This window comes from Gobio gobio (genome assembly GCF_949357685.1).
Source record: "Gobio gobio genome assembly, chromosome: 15".
Classification (NCBI taxonomy): domain Eukaryota; kingdom Metazoa; phylum Chordata; class Actinopteri; order Cypriniformes; family Gobionidae; genus Gobio; species Gobio gobio.
This window is the reverse complement of record NC_137108.1, coordinates 16,310,824-16,337,790: the sequence shown is the minus strand read 5'-3', so window position 1 is coordinate 16,337,790 and position 26,967 is coordinate 16,310,824. Positions and strand designations below refer to the sequence as shown.

Below are 26,967 nucleotides of genomic sequence, written 5' to 3'. Positions count from 1 at the left end.
TCACAATCCTCCATGTGTAAATCTGTCTAAAAGCAGACAGTACAGCGACGCAGACCATGAACAGACTCACAGGTAACAGTTGAAAGTGATGATTCACATTCAGTCATGGAGGGCTGAGATCATTCTCAAAGATGTGCGGGTGCCTGCAAGTTCAGCTTTGAGACGCATTAAATAACATCTACACTAACAGTCAAAACAAGTTTGGAATAATTGAGATTTTTTTGGTTGTTGTTGAAAGTAGTCTCTTATGCTTACAGGGCTGTATTTATTTGATGAAAAATAGTAACAAATAAATAAGTAATGTGAAACAAAGACCTTTTTTGTGGAAACTGTGATGCACTACCAAACGTTTGGGGTCAGTACAATTAAAAAAAGAAAACAAATTAATACCAAAAAATCCTAGGAAAAAAATGTATTGAGCAGAAAGGCTGTTTTTAACATTAATAAGAATAACAATGTGATAAAATACTAAACACATTCATATTTGCCACAACTGAATTATTACATTTCATATGGGAAATTCATGTGGGAAATTCATGGACTGTCACAATGAGCAAAATCTTCAAAAACATTGTGAACCAAATAGGTACATAATAACAATTTATACATTAATGACCATTAACAATTTGTGGTTACACAGTTCGATATTTATCATACATACAGATGTCAGATTATAAAGCTTTGAAACGCAATAGCAGCAAACAGCAAAGATACACTGTACACTACATCTCAAGACAGACAGTATTACAGCATTTAGGATTGATAATGTTCAGTCATTACATCTGAAGAGAACTCTGTTTTTTAATACTTGTATACAGTCAGCATTTCGAAAAATAATTTGTCCAAACACTTTATTTGAATTTTAGATTCTGACAGCATTACAAATAAATGTGTTTACCTCCCGTGAATCAGGAACATTCAGGTTTTGAAATGATACCAGTGAAAACCAGAACCAGCCAAAAATGTGTGTATGTATATATACTATATTTATATACATATATATATACTCAAAGTTGCATGTTAAAATACTAACATAAGATTAGAATAATACATCTCTGAATTGTAACCAGCAACTGATTGTTTCAAGGCAAAAAAGAGCCTTATTAGTATCTCCAAAAGCTATTTTTATAATAGACTGAGACATGATGATTAAAAAGTTTATGACCATGTGCATGCTCAAGATTAATGTATATGGTTGGCAGTGAAAATAATGAATAATCAACTTTCTGTGCCAAGTTATTATAACATTACAATACTGGGCCCACTGCTTGAAAAGCACAACACTATGTGCAGGTATTTTAGAACCAAAGTGCATTTATAATCATGCCTACACAATAGGCCATTTCCAAAATCTCATAGTGACTACAGTAAAGTTCAGTGTGTTTCAGCCTTTCCAGTCCCAGGGAATACACAGATCCCCATCCTGCATGACTGAATAGAAGTGAGAGACGCACAGATGAAGACCCTGCATCTGAGGGGATCTTTCTTCCATCAGACGGCGACAGCAGGGGATCATCTGACTGCTCGACACGCTGGGCTCTTTAGACAGACTGCGCAGAGACAAATCCTGCAGACAACTCGAAATTATGTCTTCTTCTTCTGCCTCCAACCTGTATACAAGGGAATATTTACCATTTTAGTGAAAGATGACTTTAAACAGTGGCTATATTACAAAACGAGGTAACACTTTATTTTACAGTGTCCTTGTTACATATTTAACATGTACTTACCATAGTAATAACCGTATATATTGCATGAGTACAAGTATTAAACAAACCCTAATCCTAACCCTATAGTAAGTACAAGTTGTTATTACTCAGTACTTAACTGTATAATATATATACTGTATAATACTAAATATACAACTATATTACTGATCAGCTCATTTCAATTATCATAAAGTCATAATTAAGAGATACAATGTTGAAAATATGATTTTAAATGTCCTCAATAGATAAAATAAAATGATTTTAAAGTCCTCATTAGATAAAAAGTAAAACAAATTTCATCAACATTTTCCAGATTCTGGAAGACTTGGAGTTAAGCTTTTCTTTGATAAAAGAACAAAGAACGGCACTGAAGTCATTCTTAAGAAAGGAAGATGTGTTCGGAGTTTTGCCGACCGGATCCGGTGAAAGTTTAATCTATAAACGAGCTCCGCTTCACCTTCTTTGTTGCTCTGGCTGGTTGTAGCGCTATCCTATTGCGTGCAGAAGGAATTTGAAAGACAACCGTTTATCCCGCACCTCGGATTGAGCCCTGCCAATGGTGTGTTCCCAGACCCAACATCTTGATGTGGGTTTGGCTTGTCAGGCTACCCCAACTGACCTTTTGAGGCAGATTCTCTCAAATACTGATAAAACTGCTAGTTTCAAGTATGGGTAGGTTGGTACACTTTCCATGCATGGTACAACTACAACTAACTATTTGGTTGTATCGCCTCACTTAAAAACAGTCAAATATTAATTTAAACACTTTGAAATGTTATTTGACAACTGAAACGTGTTTAAACACATGGTTCATGATAAAAAAATATGCATTACATCAACACCTTTCTAAAGCTTTATTTGTCAATGACCCATTTAAGTACTGAGTAACAGTGTAAAGCTTTACAAGTAACGAGTAATGTAATCAGATTACTTTTAAAGTAACAATAAAGTTAGTTACAATTTACAACTAAATATCAGAGTTACTTTTTTAAAATAAGTAATGCAAGCTCCTCTGTTTACCAATATATCAACTGACACCTCTCTTGTCCCCATGTTGAGAGAAACGAGGCACAGGCGTTGTGTGCGCTGTGTAAACATGATGGTTATTGTACATCTAGACTAAATGTTAGCAGGCACTTACTCATCTCACTTGCACAAAAACAGATTCACTATTCTTCAAAATGAATAAAAACTGTGAAATGCAAACCCATGTTAAATAACACAAATATACTTTGTAAGGGATAATCCACGCCTAGCTGTGCATTCAACAATTTTAATGCACAACGTAGAGGCAAAGAACCGCCTGACCTAAAGTTTAATGAATGCTTATCGTAGTCATTTGCCAGCATTGACAACTTAAAGCTGTTATTGATGTTTGCAGCGCAATATTTGACTGGAAGGGTTACACGGTTTGATCCAGCATTCTGCCTGCTTTGAATCAGACACAGAGATAAAGTAGGGCATACAATTACATTTATTTGAATGAATGAATTATAGCATTTATTTGAATTAATTATCGAGAGAGAGAGAGAGAGAGAGAGAGAGAGATGAGAGATGCGTCACTGCGCTGCGTCTGTTCATTGTCTCTATATTAACAATAAAGCTATGAGTTTAATTACTTTAGAATAGCGATGTAACCCCCTCGTTGCTAAGAAATATAATGTATCGATTCAGTAGCGATGCAATTTTATAAATAAAAGTTGCGGGCAGTGTTCATACATTTCTGTGCTCCTGAATGTTTCTGTGTGTACATATAGTTGTGGTCAGAATTATTGCCCCCCCCCCCCCCCCCCGGTACATATGATCATAGATGGCTGTAAAAATAAATCTGCATTGTTTATCCTTTTTATCTTTTATTTAACCCCCCCCTAACCCCCCCCCCCCCCCCACCCCACAAAAATCTAAGCTTTCATTGAAGTAAAAGAATTGAAAGTGGGGGGTTAATCACATTATGAAATAAATGCTTTTCTCCAAAAACATGTTGGCCATAATTATTGGCACCCTTTTATTAAATACTCTTTTGCAACCTCTTTTTGCCAAGATAACAGCTCTGAGTTTTCTCCTACAATGCCTGATGAGTTTGGAGAACACCTGACAAGAGATCAGAGATCGTTCCTCCATACAGAATCCTTCAGATTCCCAGCTCCATGTTGGTGCTTCTTCTCTTCAGCTCACCCCAATCATTTTCTATAGGGTTCAGGTCAGGGGACTGGGACGGCCATGGCAGAAGCTTCATTTTGTGCTCAGTGACACATTAGTGTGTTGATTTTGATGTTTGTTTTGGATCATTGTCCTGATGGAAGATCCAACCACGGCTCATTCTAAGATTTCTAGCAGAGGCCATCTGGTTTTGATTTTTTATCTGTTGGCCTTTGCTAGAATCCATAATACCATGTATCTGAACAAGATGTCCAGGACCTCCAGCAAAAAAATAGGCCCACAACATTAAAGATCCAGCTGTATTTTTAACCGTGGACATGGGGTACATTTTATCCCTGTTTGCACCAACCCCATCTGTTTGGTTTGCTGCCAAAAAGCTCTTTTTATAGTTTCATCTGACCATAGAACCAGGTCCCTCTTGAATTTCCAGTCATGTCTGACAACTGAATATGTTGGAGTGTGTTTCTGGATGAGCAAGAAATATTTTTCTTGAATCCCTCCCAAACAGCATGGGCTGATGTAGGGGTTGTTTGAATTTTTTTTTAATAGGCTTTCTGACCCCAAGACTCAACGAATCTCTGCAATTCTCCATCTGAGATCTTTGGAGAGTTTTTGGCCACTCAAACTTACCTCCTCGCCGTGCATTAAGACAATATAGACACACATCCTCTTTCTGGCAGATTCATAACACCTTTAGTTGATTGGAACTTCTTAATTTTTGCCCTGATGGTGGAAATGGGAATTTTCAATGCTTTAGCTATTTTTCAACTGCCACTTTCTATTTTGTGAAGCACAACAATCTTTTGCTGCACATCAGAACTATACTCTTTGGTTTTACTCATTGTGATGAATGATTATGGGAATTTGGCATTTGTGTAACCTCGTATTTATACTCCTGTGAAACAAGACGTCACAGCTAGACAATTTCATGTTCCTAGTCACTCTGGTCTGCTATTTCTTTTTTATTTATTAATGGGAATAGAGATATTCTACTCATAGAAAAATTCTAGGTGTGCCAATAATTATGTCCAACGTGTTTTGGAGAAAAACATTTATTTCATAATGCGATTTCACCCCGACTTTCCATTCTTTTACTTCAATGAAAGGTTAGGTTTTTGCAATTTTGCAATTTTACCAGGGGTGCCAATAATTCTAACCATAACTGTATATGTGTGTGTGTTTAATATTTAATATAGAACGGTGATTAATGTATTTATTTAATTTTAATAGCCAATATCTTTACTGCTGACCCCGATCATCCAATTCAACCATACTCATAAGCAAAAATGACTTTAGATAACGTCATTTGTGTTTCCTTTTTTATTACTGAAGTAAGAGAGTTGAACTTTTTTCTCCTGCATCCTATTCTTATGTGATTCAGAATGACAGCATAGCTGTAAGGTTTGTTTGAGCTGCGCCCTGTACTGTAAGGGCTATTCAATTAATAGCCTAAGCCTATTCATTTAACTTTTGGTGTGAAAAGGCCCTACATTTGCCAAAACTAGAACGTTTTTGTTATTAAAAACAAACAAACAAGCAAGTCCAGGCCAGATGAGAAAAATGACTATTAGTTATTTTTTATTTTTTTGGAAGTAATGCAATATTGTAACGCATTACTTTTAAAAGTAACTTTCCCCAACACTGCTGAGTAATATTAATTAACACCATGTACTTACTATAGGTTTAGGATTTGACCTCCGTTCATATTCGGAACACAAATGAAGATATTTTTGTTGAAAGCTGATGGCTGAGAAAGGCTTCAGATAGGCCTCCATTGGCATTCAGTACATTAATACTCCCAAGACCCATAAAAGGCACTTAAAACGTTGTTACAAAGTCCATCTCACCACAGTGGCTCTACAATAATTATACGATGCGACGACAATAGTTTTTGTGCGCAAAAAAAATCAAAATAACACCTTTATCCAACTTGTTCTTGTCTTCCGCGTGTGCCTCCACGACACATGCGCGAGAATATGACGCAGATCTGGCGTTCGGACACATGACCCAGAAGCGATTTGTTTACAAGCAGAGGAAGACGCGCGTATCTAAGCTGTTGAATTCTACATTGATCGTGCTTTAGGTCTTGGCGTAGTTCTCAAAATCGGGCTAAAGTGTGCATTTCATGGATTCCCGAACCCCGGCGCTACGTCGATGAATCAAGAATGTATTAAATGCAGTAATAATAGCAGTTAATACTGTTTCCCCTGCCCTCACATCCCTGGTCACATTAGCAAAATAGATAATAAAATAGAAACAAAAAGATAATAAAAACAAACATGTTTGGTCTTTAGTATAATTAACCGATGATTCATGCACATTAATACCAGCAACATAATAAATGGTCAGTTATGGTGTCATGTTAATGTGCAACAATAGGCCAAGCACTCACTTGTCTTTCCGTTGTAAGCGTTTCCGGGCCTCCTGGGCCTGGCTCTGGAGGAAGTTCTGCAGCTGGAGGCTGTCACACATAGTGGGGATGATGAAGTGGCCCATCTCATGCAGGCAGGGGGTGGAGCGGTCACTATGGCAACAGAACAGAATAGAAAAAACAATGATTGACAGGACATTAAGCAGCACAAAGACTTCTCAGTGAACAGTGAGGATATATCAGTCAGAAATACGACAGAATTGAATAGAACACAGGGAACCGCAATTAAGACGATACCATTCATCTACAATCTGTTGTTAACACTCCAGTATGGTCTCTCTTCTGTTTCATTTTTATGTTTATCTTGTCCTTTCAGTGGAATACTATTCTTAACAATAAAACATTTTCCACAGCAATCCATTTAAAGCTACAATAAGTAAATTCTCGCAAATTGAGACATAAATCTAAAGGCCTGTTCACATCAAGAATTATAACTACAATGATAACTATGTAATCGGCCACACCAATGGACGATACGTTCTGTTTAATCTAAGCACATACTGTAATTATTTTTGCAGTTATTATAAGTCGGGTGGATTCTAATTGGCTGATGGCACCAGAAGAAAATAGTTAAATAAATAAATAACCGGGCAGGCACTAATAAAACATCTACTATAATGAAATATATGCAATTTGTGTTGATGGCAAATAATTTTATTTAGTCAGATCACACATCTACTTTAAAGCCTGTCACTGGAGAATTGGCTTTTTGGCCACATAATGTCGTCGGCTATGACATGAATATTGCCTACAATTATTTTATATTTATATAATTTTTATTATAATATGCAATCGTTCAAAGGTTTTTTTTTGTTTGTTAAACTAAATTAATACTTTTATTCAGCAAGGATACATTGAAGTGACAGTAAAGACATATTGGTAACACTTTTGGTTAACATGAACTAATAATGAACTGCACTTTAGCGTTTATTAATCTTTGCTAATGTTAATTTCAACATTTACTAGCAGTTTATTAAAATCTTGTTAACATTAGTTAATGCACTGAGAACTAACATGAACAAACAATGATCAGCTGTATTTTTATTAACTAACGTTAAAAAGATTAACAAATACAGTTACAAATGTACTACTGCTCATGGTTAATACATTAACTAATATTAACTAATGATACCTTATTGTAAAGTGTTACCGACATTTTTAATGTTACAAAAGATTTCTATTTTTACATTTTTACTAAAAATATAGAGGAGAGCGGGGCACAACCTAATGCGGGGTTAGTTGTAACACACATGGTTTAACATTTTCCACACAAGCCAGGATGACAAAACTTACTGTATTTACTAGTTGCCATATCAACATTATTTAGAGAAAAAAAAGTGGCAAAATTAAACAATCTTTGGAAGATATTACTGAACATTTATTTAACCATAACAAAAGTAAATTCTTAAGTTCATTTTTTCATCTCTGTTTTTTGTGTTCATTTAAAATAAGACAAATGTGATATTATTTTAATCTTATATCTGTTATTTAATGCTGATCTAACCAGCAGAAGACACACGCCGGGTTTAAATCCCAGTTGCGCAGGTGGGGCATGTTGCCACAATGAGCCCCCATTAGAACTATGATATTCTATTCTATACTTGTATGTATTTTATTCAGAAACCATGACAAAAAGGGTGAATAAAGACTGTGAGTCAATGTTCAGAAATTATTAATTATTGGTTTTTTTTTTTTAACTATGCTGTATAACTGTGTTTTGAGGTGTATTTGTTGTCAAACTCAAAAAAATATTTTTATTGATTAAAAAATGCCATTATTTTATTTGAAAAAGTTAATAATTGTATTTTATTGACAAAATATTTGAGTTTGTCTATTTCATTTGTATATTTTTTTGATTATATCAGACGACAAGCTGTCAGTTGGTCATTATGGGGCATGTTGTCACATTTCACTTCCATTCTTTTGGGGTAAATCAAGAAAAATGTATACACTGTATTAATGAAACAAAACCACATAATTGTACTAGACGTGGGAAATTAATGTGGGAAAAAATAAATACTCTGAACCCCAAGTGGATTTACACAAACTGAGAAAGTCATAAAGTGTTAGGTCCCCTATTTCTATATTTCAAATAACTGGTGTTCTTTTGAGCTTTCTATAAATCAAAGAATCATAAAACAACGTATCACAGTTTCCACAAAAATATTAAGCAGCACAACGGTTTTCAAAATTAATAATACTAAGAAATGTTTCTTGAGCAAGAAATTCTGGAATAATGATGCTGAAAATGTAATTGTACTATCACAGGAATAAATTAGTTAGGTTCAGAGCTTAAACAATTTACAAATTACATTTTAAAATATATTAAAATAGAACAAAGTTTTAAATTGTAATAATATTTTACAGTACAATTGTTGTTGTTTTTACTTTATTTTGATTAAAAAAAATAAAGCCTTGCTGAGCATAAAATACTTTTTCAAAAACATTTTAAAAAATCTTACCAAATAAAAATATTGTATTAATTTTTCTCTCCTTTAACAGAGGAGGAGAAAAAAATATTTCCTGATCCTGATCTTTGATGGTCCTCTTTAAATATTTTGTTGACTATAAGTAACGTTGCACCTACATGTCAACTAGTACTCTAGTATTAGTAGAGTATTAATAGACTGGTAGGGTTCAGGATAGTGTTAGCCCGATATATCGGGCCGATATTTGCAATTTTTACGTGTATCGGCATCGGCCAATACAAGGCTGCTGCGTTCGCCGATAATTTTTTCCCTGCATTATTTATAGACAGGTGTCCACATGCAGCTCTCACTGTCTTCAAACTGTCTTGCTCTCCCTCGCGCATATTAATCAAAATCAATTGAGAATTGACACGATGGTAAAAGGTCGAAAGACTGAAGTTTCACGTGGAGCATTGGGAGATTTTTTCCTGAATTACCGCTGGTGTTGCTCTACAAGAGATTAAGTTAGGTGCACCTACACTCTAAAAAATGCTGGGTTAAAAATAACCCAAGTTGGGTTGAAAATGGACTTTAACCATTAAATTACTAGGTTGTAAATATTAAAATTAAGTATAGTACAGTCAGTGTGCACTTTATTATGCTGCTTGCTTGTTGATACTGTGTGCAATAGTGTAATTATTTTATTTATGCTTAAATATTTATTTTCAGAATTTATTTTCACCACTGAACTCTTTTTTTTCTTGTTCTACCACACCTGTTTTTACTATTTGTTAAATATATAATATTTTTTGTTCAATAAATGTTCCTTTTTAAAATTAAAATTTTAAATTGTTATCATCATGATCATTGTGTCATTTTTATGATGTAAATTGAGAGAGCAAAAGCAGTCTCGGCTCCAAATATCGGCTCAAGAAAATTTGGCAGCCCGTATCGGTCATCGGCTAAGGCTGATGAAAAAAAATCGGTATCGGCATCGGCACTAAAATATCCATATCGGTCGATCCCTAGTTCAGGATAGTACAATAGGTTGACATAGTTGCAAAGTTACTTATAGTCAGTAGACTGTCTGTTGAGGGACCATCAAAATAAAGTGTTAGATATTAAGCAGAGAGTCTAATAATACTCTAAAGACTAGTAGTTGACATGTAGGTGCAATGTTAGAGTCAAGAGAATGTCTAAAGGGGACCATCAAAATAAAGTGTGTCTGAATTTTTTTTTTCTTTTGAAAAACATGACCTCATAAAACATGCACAAGACCAGGGACATTTATTTAAAAAGTAACGCTACTTTTGATTTCATGTTAACCTTATGCTGGTGTTTTTCCAAAGAGATTTGTCTATGTGTAATCACTGCTCAAGCCTGTTATCACTGAGGCTCAATCGTGCTTTTAGTGATGCCTCACATAGCTGAAGGTTGTAAACTAAGGAAATACACACAAACAAATGGCTGGAATGAAAGTATACGAGTATTTACTTTTCCAAGGTCATCGTGAGGCCTTGCAGGCTACGGGGGTGCAGAAAGAGGCGCTGAGGCAACAGTCTCTTGTGGAAGGTGTTGAGGGTAGTGTAGTGTTCCTCCAGAGGCAGAGCTGGACCCAACCGCATGATGTGGATCACCTGAATCCCTCCCAAAACGTAACTGATGCGCTCTTTCAGCCAATCCGACTGCTGGAAAAGGCTTCTGTAACTCTGTAATCTTTCAAAGAGCTAAACATACACATGGACAGACACAGAAACACATGCCTCATAGTTAGCATAAATGTTTGCCATGCTTTTTTAAAGAGACGGTTCACCCAAAAATAAAACTGTCATTAGTAACTCTCCCTCATGTTGTTCCAAACCCGTAAGACTTTGTTCATCTCTGGAACACAAATTAAGATCTTTTTGATGAAATCTGCTTTCTGTCCCTCCATAGATTAGATGGCTACGCAACTGACAATTTGACGCGTCATAAAGTTCATAAAGAGATCATAAAACGAATCCATATGAATTGAGCAGTTTAGTCAAAATTTTCTGAAGAGACTTGATCGCTTTACATGATGAACAGATTTAATTTAAGCTTTTATTCACATACAGTGGGGAGAACAAGTATTTGATACACTGCCAATTTTGCAGGTTTGCCCACTTACAAAGCATGTAGAGGTCTGTAATTTCTTCAACTGTGAGAGACGGAATCTAAAACAAAAATCCAGAAAATCACATTGTATGATTTTTAAGTAATTCATTTGCATTTTATTGCATGACATAAGTATTTGATACATCAGAAAAGCAGAACTTAATATTTGGTACAGAAACCTTTGTTTGCAATTACAGAGATCATACGTTTCCTGTAGTTCTAGACCAGGTTTGCACACACTGCAGCAGGGATTTTGGCCCACTCCTCCATACAGACCTTCTCCAGATCATGCAGGTTTTGGGGCTGTCGCTGGGCAATACGGACTTTCAGCTCCCTCCAAAGATTTTCTATTAGGTTCAGGTCTGGAGACTGGCTAGGCCACTCCAGGACCATGAGATGCTTCTTACGGAGCCACTCCTTAGTTGCCCTGGCTGTGTGTTTCGAGTCGTTGTCATGCTGGAAGACCAAGCCATGACCCATCTTCAATACTCTTACTGAGGGAAGGAGGTTGTTGGCCAAGATCTCACGATACATGGCCCCATACATCCTCCCCACAATACGGTGCAGTCGTCCTGTCCCCTTTGCAGAAAAGCATCCCCAAAGAAAGATGTTTCTACCTCCATGCTTCATGGTTGGGATGGTGTTCTTGGGGTTGTACTCATCCTTCTTCTTGCTCCAAACACGGCGAGTGGAGTTTAGACCAAAAAGCTCTATTTTTGTCTCAACAGACCACATGACCTTCTACCATTCCTTCTCTGGATCATCCAGATGGTCATTGGCAAACTTCCGATGGGCCTTGACATGCACTGGCTTGAGCAGGGGGACCTTGCGTGCACTGCAGGATTTTAATCCATGACAGTGTAGTAGGTTACTAATGGTTTTCTTTGAGACTGTGGTCCCAGCTCTCTTCAGGTCATTGACCAGATCCTGCCGTGTAGTTCTGGGCTGATCCCTCACCTTCCTCATGATCATTGATGCCCCACCAGGTGAGATCTTGCATGGTGCCCCAGGCCGAGGGAGATTGACCGTCATCTTGAACTTCGTCCATTTTCTAATAATTGCGCCAAAAGTTGTTGCCTTCTCACCAAGCTGCTTGCCTATTGTCCTGTAGCACATCCCAGCCTTGGGCAGGTCTACATTTTATCCCTGATGTCCTTACACAGCTCTCTGGTCTTGGCCATTGTGGAGAGGTTGGAGTCTGTTTGATTAAGTGTGTGGACAGGTGTCTTTTATACAGGTAACGAGTTCAAAAAGGTGCAGTTAATACAGATAATGAGAGGAGAACAGGAGGGCTTCTTAAAGAAAAACTAACAGGTCTGTGGGAGCCGGAATTCTTACTGGTTGGTAGGTGAGCAAATACTTATGTCATGCAATAAAATGCAAATTAATTATTTAAAAATCCTACTGTGGCAAGCAGCGAGGCGAGGGACCGTGAGAATGGGCCGGTGGCGTATGACAATGAGCGCCAGCTGTGCGCCACACCTACAATGTGATTTTCTGGATTTTTGTTTTAAATTCCGTCTCTCACAGTTGAAGTGTACCTATAATAAAAATTACAGACCTCTACATGCTTTGTAAGTAGGAGAACCTGCAAAATTGGCAGTGTATCAAATACATGTTCTCTCCACTGTATAAACATTCATCAACACACACATCAGTTGTGGTAAGCGGAAGCTTATGCATTACGCAGCACGTTTGAGCTTCTGCAAGAACCAATGAGGTTCATTCTCATGTTACACAGAGCACTTTTGAGCTTCTGCAATTACCAATGAGGTTCATTCTCATGTTACGCATCACGTTTAAGCTTCTGCAAGAACCAATGAGGTTCATTCTTGTGCGTTACGCATCACGTTTGAGCCTCAGCAAGAACCAGTGTGGTCATTCTCATGTTACGCAGCTCGTTTGAGCTTTTGCAAGAACCAATGAGGTTCATTCTTGTGTTACGCATCACATTTGAGCTTCTGCAAAAAACCAATGAGGTTCATTCTCATGCGTTACGCATCACGTTTGAGCTTCCACAAGAACCAATGAGGTTCATTCTCATGTGTTACGCATCACATTTGAGCTTCCACAAGAACCGAAGAGGTTCATTCTTGTGTGTTTCGCAGCACGTTTGAGCTTCAGCAACAACCAATGAGGTTTGTTCTCACGCGTCAAGTTTGTTCGGTTGAGCTTCTGCTGATCAATGTTTATGTGAATAAATGCTTAAATTAAATATGTTCATCATATAAAGCGATCGTGTCTCTTCAGAAAATTTGGACTAAACTGCTCAATTCATATGGATTAGTTTTACAATCTCTTTATTAACTTTTTGAAGCAAAGTGGTAGTTGCGTAGCTGTCAATGGAAGGATAGAAAACTCTCAGATTTGAGCAAAAATATCTTAATTTGTGTTCCGAAGATGAATGAAAGTCTTACAGGTGTGGAACAACATGAGAGTAAGCAATTATTGACAAAATTTCATTTGTGGGTGAACTAACCTTTTAAGCTTTTTTAAAAGTAAAGATAACCATGACACTGGTTTAATAAAAAAGCTGTACCTTTGACCACTGATGGTGGACATCCATTGTTCCTAACATCACATGCCCTGAGGCATTCATCCCTGATTGGTCAGTAAAAACTATTATGTGTCCTATTTTTTGGGGAAAGAGAGGAAATTGAGTAAATATTTGTGCACATTGAACATTTGGGCCATATAATCCCATCTCATGAATTCTATTTCCATGGTTACCTCTCAGGTGGTGCAGAGCCTCAGGGTTTTGTGTGGAGAGACGAACCAGACTCTGCAGCTGACAGCATTTGTGTGAAACTCCCCATTTGCGCTGCCACCTACAGGACAGAGAACCACATGATCAAAGGTGAACATCCTGAAAACAGGATGTAAGAACACAAGATACTGTGTTCAACAGGTCAACAACATTTAGTTTTACACATGCCAGCATTAGCAGACATACACTGACGTTTAAAAGTATTGTTTTTTTTAATGTTTTTATGCTGCATTTAATGAAAAAAAAAGTTAAACTAATTGAAAATGAATATGAAAATTAGGCCTACTTTTTTAATACATTTTAAAAATGTAATTTCTTCCTGTGATGGAAAAGCTGAATTTTCAGCAGCCGTTAATCCAGTCTTCAGTCACATGATCCTTCAGAAATCATTCTAATATGCTGATTTGGTGCACAAGAAAGATTTTTTGTAATCATAAATATTAAAAACAGTTGCGCTGCTTAATAGTTTTTGTGAAAACCATGATATTTTATTTCAGGATTCTTGAATGAATGGAAAGTTTCAAAGAACAGCATTTATTTGAAATATAAATATTTTATAACAATTGTCTTCACCGTCCCCTTTGATCAGCTTAATGCATCCTTGCAGAGTACAAGTATTAATTGTGTATATTTGGAGAGGATTTCCATATCATGATGAATATACCATTAATTATTAATTATATGGATGCAGTTACTAGGATGAGTTTAAAGAAAACAAAATCAAGATCGCTTTAATGGGGTTAATTTTCAGACCTTTTCATTTCTTTCCATTTCTTTTCCTTTTCTATAATAGATTTAAAGTCAAGGAAATTCAACTAAAAAACTTTTTAAAAAAGGCAATTTTCAACCCATTCAGTACTTGCAGTTTGTAATTGATGTAGTATCACCAACTTTTATACTTATATAGCAACATATATAGCAAAAAGAATAGTTTTTTTAATCTTATACATTTAAAGACTACTTGCTAACTATGTATTAAAATATAAACAAGCCACAGCACCAGACATTATAACCAAAATGTCACTTAATGGTTGATTAATGCTATGATTGTACTCTTTCCAGGACATGTGATAAATGTTTGAACATTGATTAAACAGTTTTAATGAGTTTTTCAAGATTTCAAGTTCACCATTAACTGAAGAATTTTAGAACGATTAGAGGGATGCTATTCTTGAGCATTAACCAGTAAACCACACAAAAAAACACTTTACAGACTATAAGAGCACTTTAGTCTGAGTTGGAGCTGACCTGATATCCAACAAACCAAGTTTCTGAATCAGCACTCTTTTCAATCTGTTCAGCTCCTCACGGCGTGGAAGACTGGCATTCTGTTTCTTTGTGGCCTCCGGCTCATTGTTTCTCAGCCATAAACTGAAAATAAACACAAATAAACAATGTTTCAGATCTGCCAATGAGTTAAAAGAAACATTATATATCCCAGATTAATTAAAGACTATTGCCAATAAACTTTGCCTGACATAAACTATCTTTGTTCATATATATTACAAAGTATTTGACAATACTATCCAGGTGTCCAAAACCCTAGTTGTAACAAAGCTCAAAGTTCCTCCTCTCAAATGGGTCAGGGAGTACATAGTAGTCTGGTTAAGATTTACCCAATTCTATTATCACTACACCATGCAAGACTAGAGCAAACAATGATCCAGTTCAGGTTTAACCCTGTAAGACTTGACATATAAAATAATAATCAGGAAAATCACTTGTTTTGAAATGGAACAGTTTATTGAACCTTATCTTAAATCTTCAAAAAAGTTTACATGTGTGTTTTTGTTGAGTATCATATTTGATACACTATATTGCCAAAAGTATTGGGACATCTCTCCAAATCATTGAATTCAGGTGTTCCAACCACCTCCATGGACACAGGTGTACAAAATCAAGCACCTGAGCTTTTACAAACATTTGTGAATGAATAGAGTTACTCTCAGGAGCTGAGGGAATTCAAGCGTGGTACCGTGATAGGTCGCCACCTGTGCAATAAATCAATTTGTGAAATGTCCTCACTACTAGTACTAAATATTCCACGGTCAACTGTTATTGGTATTATAACAAAGTGGAAGTAGGAAGTTTTCCAATTAGGAAAAACAGCAACTCAGACACAAAGTGGTAGGCCACGTAAAATTAAATCAAAAAGTGCAATGCGAAGCGTCAGATGAAGTGGTGTAAAGCACGTCACCACTGGACTCTAGAGCAGTGGAGACGTGTTCTCTGGAGTGACGAATCACGCTTTCTTTGTCTAGCAATCCATGGACGAGTCTGGGCTTGGCGGTTGCCAGGAGACCGGTACTTGCCTGACTGCATTGTGTCAAGTGTAATGTTTGGTGGAGGGGGGATTATGGTGTGGGGGTTGTTTTTCAGGGGTTGATCTTCAGCATACCAAGACATTTTGGACAATTTCACGCTCCCAACTTTGTAAGAACAGTTTGGGAATGACCCCTTCCTGTTCCAACATGACTGTGCACCAGTGCACAAAGCAAGGTTCATAAAGACATGGATGAGCAAGGTTGGTGCTTGAACTTGACTGACCGCAACTCGACAGAACACCTTTGGGATGAATTAGAGAGGAGACTGCGAGCCAGGCCTTCTCATCCAACATCAGTGCCTGACCTCACAAATGCGCTTCTAGAAGAACGGTCAAAAATTCCCAGAAGAGTTGAAGCTGTTATATCTGCAAAGGGTGGGCCCACTCAATTTAAACCCTATGGATTCAGAATGGGATGTCATTAAAATTCATGTGCATGTAAAGGCAGGCGTCCCAAAACTTTTGGCAATATAGGCTTATGGCTTAGTATGATATAGTGAGAATATGTAGCTCATACTTGAGGGAGAAAAAAAAACTGTTTTATTCAGAGGACCAAACTGAGCAAAAATATGGTGCAGTTGCTAATACTTACATGGCCACAAAATAAGATTCTGATAGCTTATATAAAATAATTGATGAGACATTCATAACAGTATATTAGACTACTTACACAAATATGTATGATTACACAATAAAAGTATGATGTTATTTAAATGCTCAGTTTTATGATTGAAGCTCTGTAGTTTTTATTGTGGGGGGCAAAACAATTATGCAATGCAATACAATGATGATTGAGGGATATACAAATAAGCATTCCTCAAATGCCTGATGGATCATATTTAATTCTCACATTTAAACATTATTTTTATTTTTTAAATTATGTAAAGATAATAGAAGTAAAGAAGTAAAAAGTTATTTCAGTCCAGTAAGTGTTCATCTTGAAATATTAGTAACAGTAATATAAAAGTTATTATATTGCACTTACTTTATAAAAAATATTTTTTAAAGCAAAAATACGTGTAGCCTACCACGACCTAAAAGATGATATACTAAACTTGCTAAAAAAGTATGACCTATTAATTAGAAGACAGTAGCATGTAGTAGATTGAGTACAACAGTTTTTTCAGCAAAGATTTGCTCATGTTGAAAATTAAGAGATCTGTGGAATTTGCGTACCATATATGATACAGTAAGCGTTGTACGGTTAAAAGTGTGTGCATTGAATTTCAGTGTTTCCAAAGCTTCCATCTCAGGCTATGGGGCCCACTGTATGGTTTCTGTTTAGCCTGGGCTCATCTGTGGTTCAATGTACACATTACTCATTTTACTAAATGGCACAAAAACCATTAATGTGGAGAAGGACAAGGCTAAATGTAGAAACACAAACAAGGTTTCTAGTGTGATGATAAAGGTGCCAGCTGGGATCTTTCCGGCCACTGTGATACACCCACTGGTGTCTCACGAGTTCGACAAAATTTCAAATTGAACATTAACCAAAGCTGCTAAAGCTCTCGTCTAGCAGTTAGGTGGTCTGACAAATTAAAGGAACAGTTCACCCAAAAATGAAAATGTCCTGATTATTCTAAAAGACATATACTGTACATCTTGGCTGGGTAAATAATCAGGAAATTATAATTTTTTTTAATCCAAAAATCTAAATTAGCCCATGATTTACTCACCCTCAAGTCATCCTAGGAGTACATTTTTCCTTCAGACGAATACAATCGGAGTTATATTAAAAAAATTCCAAAATTGTACTTTCTGATTCTCTTATAGATGTTTTTAAGTATTTCTATATTGATATGAAGGTGAAACTGTATTTTATTTTACATTGTGAACCTGTTTTCAAATATTATTACACTGATATTGTGTGAAATTATATTCCCAATATTAGTTTTTATGCTTGCAAAGCACTTGTTCTTGGAGTTGCATTCCATGTATCTCGTTTTTTTTTTTTAATCTTTCTATCAACACCATTGCATAGGATATACCTGTGTGAGTTTCATAGCTATATTGTAACTCTAAAAGTATTAAAACCATCTCAATATGGTTTTAGAATGTGGTTCTTAAACATATCTTTTGAAATCTTCATTTTCAAGGCCCTATGTGATCCAATCCCATAGATATGGGGATCTCAATGCAGCTCCATGTTCAATTTGTTGAATTTTACCCATTTTCAATGGTCCAAAACCAAATGCGGGTCGCTTTGCACACAACTGATACTTATTGAATTTAAAGGGGAATGTCTGAAGCATAAATAATGTTGAAACTAGAAATGTATCTGGTTTCCCTCTATTAAAACAATTGCATACAACTTGCCTCTCTGAGTGCCAACAATCCACTAAAATGGTCAAGTTGAAGCACATTAACTTGCTGTCAAAAGTGTATTTATAAGAATCAATATTTGAATAAGTTTCAGGGATATTTGGAAGAAGTAATTTTGTTAATGAAGCTTCTGAAGATATTGATAAGCATCCCAATATCTCTGGGATTGAACTATATAGGCCCTTAAAAATTAAAATTCCCAAAAAAAAAAATTCAGAAACAAGAATCTAAAATTAGATATCTTTAACACTTCTTGAGTTAGAGACATTTAAAGTTCATAAAAAACATATATTTTTGGCACTCAGAGAGGCATGTTGTTTGCAATTATTTTGATAGAGGGAAACCAGATATATTTCTAGTTTTAGTATTATTTATTCTTCGGACATTCCTCTTTACACACAATAAGTATCAGATGTTTGAAAAGCCGCATTAAGATCTCAATATCTCTGGGAACGAACCATATAGGGCATGTAAAATGAAGATATCACAAGAAATGTTTGTTAAAAACCAGAATCTAAAAGGATATTAAGATATCTTTAATACTTCTTGAATTACAGACATGCAAACTTGGGGGAAAAAACACAAGAAGTGCTTTTTCCCATTTTTGAACTGTCACCGTTGGCATATAATCCAACAAAGATTGCTAAAGTCAACAGATTTACCTAATAGACCTACCAATCTCTGTGTACATTTTTCTAAAGTCATGTTTACCCCCTGTAATTTGGCACCAAAACAACCATGTTGACCCCACTCTACAAAACAGTGAATTACTCAGTAAATATATAACATTTAAAGGGGTGGTAAAACACATTCTTTTGAAGGCTTGACTGTGTTTGTGGGGTGCACTGTAACATGTGTTCATGCTTCGTTTTAAAAAAAATTGCCTTATTTTTCATATATTTGACCTTTATTCTACACTGCTCTGTCCCTCCTTGTAAAACGGTCTGATGCTTTCCGGGTTGTATGAAGCCAGTCCCTCAAAAATACGCGATGGGCTCAGATTGGTTAGCTGGCCCAGTGTGTTGTGATTCGCTAAACGCCTAGTGCACGTATGTCGGAAACGTCACGCCCCTTACCTTACCGGTAGACTGTGCTTTGGTCAGTATTAGAAACAACGGCGTCAATAAAACCATACCAATCTGAGCCCGAATCAGACCCAGAACATTTGAGTGAAGATGATCGAGCAGAACCTGTTCAGTCCTCAAGAGTAAAGACTGCGGATCTATAATGATCGCTACTGAATGGCACTTTAACTTTTGTATTTTTAGAACGATTATAGCCAAATATCTGTCACAAGAACTAACCCAAAACAAACACTAAGCACTGGCTTTAACTAGTAAGTTAGCCAAATCACACACAGAACCATGTTTAGCATGCCTGTAGATAAACAATACATAAAAGCTCTAATCAAAGAATCATTTACACTAATGCCAGGTTCGCTGTTGAGATTTTAACGTTAGTGTTTGTAACAATAGGTGTTCGTCGGATAACGTTAAGTATGAATGAGCATTTAACAGACTGGTTTGCAGAACAGCGTTGTCATCTGTTTACTTCCTTGCTACAACCTATTACAGGAAAACACATCGATGAAAAATAAATCAGACTTACAGGTTGTGGCCCGTGAACAGCTTCTGTTTGTAAATCCAGCTTTCAGGACAAGCCGTTGTGTATATCCTGTATTGAACTCGCGAAGTTTGTGGAAGTTTGTGTTGTCCTCCGTGAAATGTGCAGCGCGCGCGTCATGCATCCACGCACCGGCAGTGTTTTTTTCACGCAGCTGACGTTGTGCAAATCTGGCATTGAAATCGCGAAGACGGTGGATGTTCTCCTCCGTGGATGTGCTGCAGGGAGCCCTGCGCGTGCCTGATTCCCCGCTGACTCAAACACACGTGCATATAACATGTTTTATGTTAAACGCTCTGCAACGCACCCCCGTCCCTATGAAGGCTGAACAGAGCAAGTACCCCAGACCTGCAATCCGGATGAAAATAACAGCGTTTCCTTGGCATCGCGGCAACAACACTCCAGCCTACTATACCACAACAGCGCCGCGATACAAAATGGCCTCACCCCCCCTTATTTCATATTCCCCGGAGGAGGGGTTTATGTAAATATTGGGCCTGGTGATGTCAGCAAAACCTGGGTGAATGTGTAGTAGTCCCTAGCGGCCGTTTGCTGTAGTCCTTAGAAACTGATTTCTTTAAAAGCAAATATCTCCCTTTGCTTTAAACTTTGAACGTTGTAACTTTGCAGATGTTGTTTATGCTCAAGCAGCAACATTACACGTTAGCTAAAATTAGAATAGTGAAATCGTGGTTTACCACCCCTTTAATATTTTGGCTTTCTTCTTCATTTATGTATTTCTATCAATTTTAGCAGAGGACCTCTGGTTGAGTTGACATGGAATGACCCTACTGTCCTCTCAATAAAAGCTCAAAAGGAATATAAATGAGAAATGTGATAGTGCTAAGAGTCTATAGGCAACCTAAACTGACTATAAAAACGTCAGTCTCTCTCTCTCTCTTAATACCTGAGTGTGGGCTCCACTCTCTTGGCTTGCTCTAACTCCTGCTCTGGGTCCCTGAAGCCAGTGAAAGTGTAATAAGTCTTGTCCCATTTGATGGGCCGATAGAAAGCTGTTTCAGGCTGTTGTGTTGAACTCTTCCTGGTCTCAGCCTTGAGCTCATCCTGCATGTGTTCAACCGAGAGGCTACAGGACCTCAGAACATCCAGCACTGTGCTCAGAACATCCTTAGACTGCAGGGTGAAACTCACCAACCGGAATCCTGGGAAATGTAGGTTCTTCAATTAAAATCATGCATTGGAAACAGAACATAGATTACCATTCAAACATTTGGGTCAGTAAGTTTTTAAATGTTTTTGCAAGAAGTCACAATTCTGACTTTTCTTCTTGCAATTGCAAATTTATATCTAGCAATTCAGACTTTTTTTCTCAGAATTAGACTTTATAACTCGCAATTGCGAGTTTATATCTCACAATTCTGAGAAAAAGAGTCAGAATCGCAAGATGTAAATTCGCAATTGCGAGAAAAATAGTCTCAATTGTAAGATTAAAAAATCGTAATCACCATTTGTATTATTTTTTTTTTATTCCATGGCGGAAACAAGCTTACATCCTCCACTTCTATTTTACACTGAATGCTTGGCGTATTTTTTCCGGACTCTGACAGTTGAAAAATGTTTTAGCCAGCCATCCAATCACAGTGAAGGAGAGGCGGGACAAATACCACACTGACCAACCACCACATCCTGCTTGTACAACAGCAACAGACAACACAACAACAAGCAAAACAATGGAACAAAATCATTTAAACCATGGGCCAGCGTTAAGGGAACAGTGGATGCAGTTTGTTTTTCTGGAGTGTGTGTTCAGCAAGTGTGTTTATTTGTCCTGGCGGTGAGTGAAACTGCATCAAATGTGTGTTTTGATGGCAATCACCATCAAAAAAATGCACTATAAGTGCATATAATGTAAACAACACGAACGTACAGTTAATTGAAAGTTATCCAGGGATAATGCCATGATGTATTGTGTGTGTGTGTGTGTGTGTGCTCGTGACTCTTTTTCTCGTTTTTGGAAAGAATCGGTACAGCGTATTTGTCTTTTATAAATATGATAAAACTAAAGACTCTTCTGAGATATGAAGGATGCAATACTACTCTATAGGTACTCAAGATTAACAGGAGATTGGCAGAAACTGTGTGTGTTATGTATGTACCCTTTAATACATTTTGATTGAAACAATGTAGTAATTGTTGAAATTAGCATTAACTATGACTAATAAGTTCATTCTTAGTTCGTGTTAACTAAAGTAGTTAACTAATGTTAACTAATGAAACCTTATTGTAAAGTGTTAGCTTTTTTTGGAGTTTGGCAGTAAAAATCACTGAAGGTGAACTGGTGTTACCTGAGACTATCAGAGTACCACTGGAGTCTGTTCTTCCTTTGGTGTCCCTGACATAAAAAGTGAAGTTAGTGGGTTTGGGGGATCTCGCTCCAGGTTTTTGAAGATTTTCCAGATAACCATTTAACCTTTGGAGGGAGTTTTCATTCACTTCCTATAACACAGAAAACAAAACAATGTTAAAACCCCTTACAACTGCTCTGCAGAGAAATGTGGGAAAGAGAATCAAATATAACACTTTACAATAAGGTTTTATTAGCTAACATTAGTTAGCTATTTATTCATTTTAGTTCATGCTCATTTCAACATTTACTAATACATTATTAAAGGGTTAGTTCACCCAAAAATGAAAATTCTGTCATTAATTACTTACCCTCATGTCGTTCGACACCCGTAAGACCTCTGTTCATCTTCGGAACACAAATTAAGATATTTTAGTTGAAATCCGATGGCTCAGAAAGGTCTCCATTGGCACAATGCACGGTACACTCTCAAGACCCATAAAAGGTACTAAAGACGTCGTTACAAAGTCCATCTCATTACAGTGTTTCTACAATAACTTTATAAAGCGAATAGAATAGTTTTTGTGCGCAAAAAAAACCTAAATAACGACTTATATAGTGATGACCAATTTCAAAATAATGCATCATGAAGCTTCAAAGCGTTATGAATCAGCGAGTCGAATCATGATTCGGATCGTGTGTCAAACCGCCAAACTGCTGAAATCAGTTGACTTTGGCGATTCAAACCGCTGAATCGACTCACTGATTCATAACGCTTCGAAGCTTCATGATGCCTTGTTTTGGAATCGATCATGATATAAGTCGTTATTTAGGGTTTTTTTGCGCACAAAAATTATTCTCGTCACTTTATAAAGTTATTGTAGAACCACTGTAATGAGATGGACTTTGTTACGACGTCTTTAGTACCTTTTATGGGTCTTGAGAGTGTACCGTGCATTGTGCCAATGGAGGCCTTTCTGAGCCAACGGATTTCAACTAAAATATCTTCATTTGTGTTCCAAAGATGAAGACGGAGGTCTTACGGGTGTCGAACGACATGAGGGTAAGTAATTAATGACATAATTTTCATTTTTGGGTGAACTAACCCTTTAAAATCAAAAGTTGTTTTTGTAAATATTAGTTAATGCACTGTGAACTAACATGAACAACTGTATTTTGATTAACTAACATTAACAAAGATTAATAAATACTGTAACAAATGTACTGCTCATTGTTAGTTCATGTTCATAATACATTAACTAATGTTAACAAATGAGACCTTATTGTAAAGTGCTACCATATTTACATATAGCAAGCATCATTATCATGCCTTTACATTAAATTGTTATGTATATAATAATATGAATTATTGAATTATTATTACTCTCTCTTTTGGATGCTGGCCAAAGAAATCAGGGTGTACTGCGAAGTAAAAGGGTCGCAGGGCATTAATAGCATCCGCTCCTGAGAGACTCCTCCTCTGAATGATACGAGCAGAAACGCATCTACCACCAAGCCTGTAAGAATGAGAATGATATTATTGGTTGGATGCACGAGGACAGCAATAATTAAGCATTGTACATTTTCTTTACAGCTGTCTATATGGACTATAATAGCATATTATTTTTCCCTAACTTTTTTGTTTAATATGGATAAAACGTACCTAATATAACGCAGGAAGGTGGTCACATACATCACGTTACTTACTTCTGGCAAGAGAAATCAAGGCACATGAGAAAGGAAAAGCAGGACAGACCTTTTCAACAGGTCAAAATCAGAGGACAAAGATTATACATTATACTGCATGTATGCAGGATCAATTAATAATTCTCCAAAAACACACACGCACACACACACACACACACACACACACACACACACACACACACACACACACACACACACACACACACACACACACACACACACACACACACACTATGATCTTGTGATATGGTCACCAAGGCTGCATTTATTTGATCAAAAATACAGTAAAGTTTAATTTAGCAGCCAAAATATATATATATATATATATATATATATATATATATATATATATATATATATATATATATATATATATATATATATATATATATTCAACAACATTGAAACCAGTTGAGCTGTTGATTTTTTTTGTGGAAACTGTGATAAAAAACAACAAAATCTGGATAGTTTGATTAATATAATGTATCAAAGATTAGCAGTTTGTTCAATGTAATGCATCCTTGCTTAATGAAAGTATAAATTACAACAACAACAACAAAAACATTACTGACCTCAAAATATATAGTTGCAAGAAAAAGTGTGAACCGCTTGCAGAATCTGTGAAAATGTGAATCATTTTAACTAAATAAGAGAGATCATACAAAAGGCATGTTCCTTTTTTTCTTTAGTACTTTCATGAATGAGATTGTACATGAACAAATGTTTACATAATGAACAAGACAAAAAAAAAAGCTGCATTTATTAAAATTACCTCGTTCAAAAGTTTATGAACCATTGATTCTTAATACTGTGTGTCCACAGTGATCCACAGCTGTTTTTGTGTTTTGTGATGGTTGTTCTTGAGTCCTTTGTTTGTCTTGAGCAGTTAAACTGCCCAATGTTCTTCAGAAAAATCATCCAGGTCCTGCAAATTCTTCAGTTTTCCAGCATCTTTTGCATATTTAATCCCTCTCCAGCTGTATGATTTTGAGATCCATCTTTTCACACTGAGGACAATTGAGGGACTCAAACACAACTATTAAAAAAGGTTCAAACATTCACTGATGCTCCAGAAGGAAACACAATGCATTAAGAGCCGGGGGTGAACACTTATCAAAGTTGAAGATCAAGGTAATTTGTCTTCCGGGAAACATATAAGTATTTTCTGTTGCTTCTGAGGGGCAGTCCTAAATGAAAAAATTCTATTTACACAAAATAAAAAAAACTTTGGACATCTTCATCCTGTTCAAAAGTTTTCCAGATCATCCAAGTAACGACACACAGTTTTGAAAATCAATGGCTCACTTTTGAATGCAATTTGAATAAATTCAGCTATATTTTGTCTTGTGGACTATATGTAAAAAACAAAATAGTTAAATATCTTATTCAGGACAGCACTAAATCAAAAAATAACACATTTTGTATGATCTCTTTTATTTTGGTAAAATAATTCACATTTACACAGATTCTGCAAGCGGTTCACATACTTTTTATTGCAACTGTATACTGCAAATACACAATGAAAAATCATTTAAAACCCTAGATAATAGCTTTGCTTTAAGGTAAATTACATGGCTGAAGTTTACAAACAAGAGATTTGAGGAATACATGTCATGAATGTTTTTCATATTCTCACAGACCTGGTCCACCCCACCATATAAAACACAAATGCAGTGCTTTCTACCTGCAACTAATTAGTTTAATGCATTATATATTAGGATATATGGTTAAACAACAATAAAGGCTTGACTGGACAGGTGCAGACATGGACCATAGTGTGTGTTCTTGACCTACATACTGTGCATAGTGTAATCACAGTCCTCTTATTTTGACACAAAAACAAACAACACAACGAGAAATGGTTCCTCCAGAAAACAGCATACTACTTACACTTTAGAGCCATTAGATTTAATCAGCATTCAATACACTCAAGTCAACACAAAAAAACACTGGTCAACACTAAACAAGGACACACACATAACTCTTTGCGCTCTTAAAATACACACAACAGTCCCGGACCTAATCAGCCACACACACAATTCATGTCAGCATGAGATACAAATGTCCAAAACACCATACCATTATTTACCTGGGATTATGCAATCTTACATGTTCGCTGTGGTTAAAACTCGAATTTGATATCATGTTACAGTTACTCCATTCAGGCCTAATCCTCCAGACAGGAGTAATCAACTGCCTGAGTGCCTGTTTTTGGAAATCAAGTGCAGCTAGAGAGAGCCGCTTCATTGAGCCAGGCAGAACTAATCGTCAGTCCATCTTCAGCTCTGGCGCCATCTATAGGTTATTTTGCGTTCTTTCTTTCTTTCTTTCTTTCTTTCTTTCTTTCTTTCTTTCTTTCTTTCTTTCTTTCTTTCTTTCTTTCTTTCTTTCTTTCTTTCTTTCTTTCTTTCTTTCTTTCTTTCTTTCTTTCTTTCTTTCTTTCTTTCTTTCTTTCTTTCTGTCTTTCTTTCTTTCTTTCTTTCTTTCTTTCTTTCAACAATAAAGGCCGGACCACACGGGCAGGCCTTCGCTCCCCATGTGCATCAATGAGCTTTGGCCGGCCATGACCCTGTTTCTGGTCCACCGCTGTTGAATATATTGCAATATAGGCCTATATTATATTATATATAGGCCTAGTACTTGTAATTAGATTACGTTTTAAAATACTCATCAGGCTAGTTACTTTTTTAATGATTGCATGATTAGCATACATGGTATTATCACGAAGGCAGTAGCCTACATTATTCATAATTAATTGATTCTCCATATCATTCATCTAAATTTTCCTTTCTAAAAGCCTATTGCTTATAGGCCACTATGTGACTAAAAACTGAGACCCACAACTTATTTGATCACTGGATTTACACAAATCATTTCACTTTAAGATGTGTTTTCTCAACGCTGCAGCATTGTATATCTAATCGGTTCCTGACGTACACAGTAATTATTATTTGAATAATCACTTAGTGGATAAATTAACCATCCATTAGTGTATTTGGAAGACGTTTGTCTTTCAAACACATTAAAAAGAATTTCATTTTTGCATGCAATGCAGGGATTCTCCAACTTTTTG

General features: G+C 36.3%; 1 protein-coding gene across 2 annotated transcripts; it reads right to left on the bottom strand.

Annotated features, from left to right (window-relative positions):
• Positions 1 to 222: 222 nt before the first annotated feature.
• On the bottom strand, positions 223 to 26,120 carry tcaim (T cell activation inhibitor, mitochondrial). Of its 2 annotated transcripts, XM_079837516.1 has the most exons (11): positions 25,984 to 26,120; positions 23,851 to 23,896; positions 23,572 to 23,704; positions 22,189 to 22,339; positions 20,790 to 21,045; positions 14,860 to 14,982; positions 13,575 to 13,672; positions 13,384 to 13,475; positions 10,203 to 10,435; positions 6,262 to 6,393; positions 223 to 1,610 (listed from the first exon to the last, which is right to left on the bottom strand). In XM_079837516.1, the coding sequence occupies exons 2-11, from the start codon at positions 23,880 to 23,882 to the stop codon at positions 1,385 to 1,387; spliced, it is 1,476 nt and encodes a 491-aa protein (XP_079693642.1). In that variant the 5' UTR covers positions 23,883 to 23,896; positions 25,984 to 26,120; the 3' UTR covers positions 223 to 1,384. The 2 variants fall into 2 exon arrangements, with proteins under 2 accessions (XP_079693642.1, XP_079693641.1); XM_079837515.1 differs by lacking the exon at positions 23,851 to 23,896 and having other exon boundaries at positions 228 to 1,610; positions 25,984 to 26,114.
• Positions 26,121 to 26,967: the final 847 nt, after the last annotated feature.

Excerpts from the sequence above, each read along its gene's own strand:
- tcaim (XM_079837515.1), bottom strand. The coding sequence starts at position 26,039 with ATGATATCAAATTCGAGTTTTAACCACAGCGAACATGTAAGATTGCAT. Across the intron at positions 13,476-13,574 it reads GGCTCTGCACCACCTGAGAG|GACACATAATAGTTTTTACT; the intron begins GTAACCATGGAA and ends CCCAAAAAATAG. Across the intron at positions 6,394-10,202 it reads CTCACGATGACCTTGGAAAA|TGACCGCTCCACCCCCTGCC; the intron begins GTAAATACTCGT and ends CTGTTGCCATAG.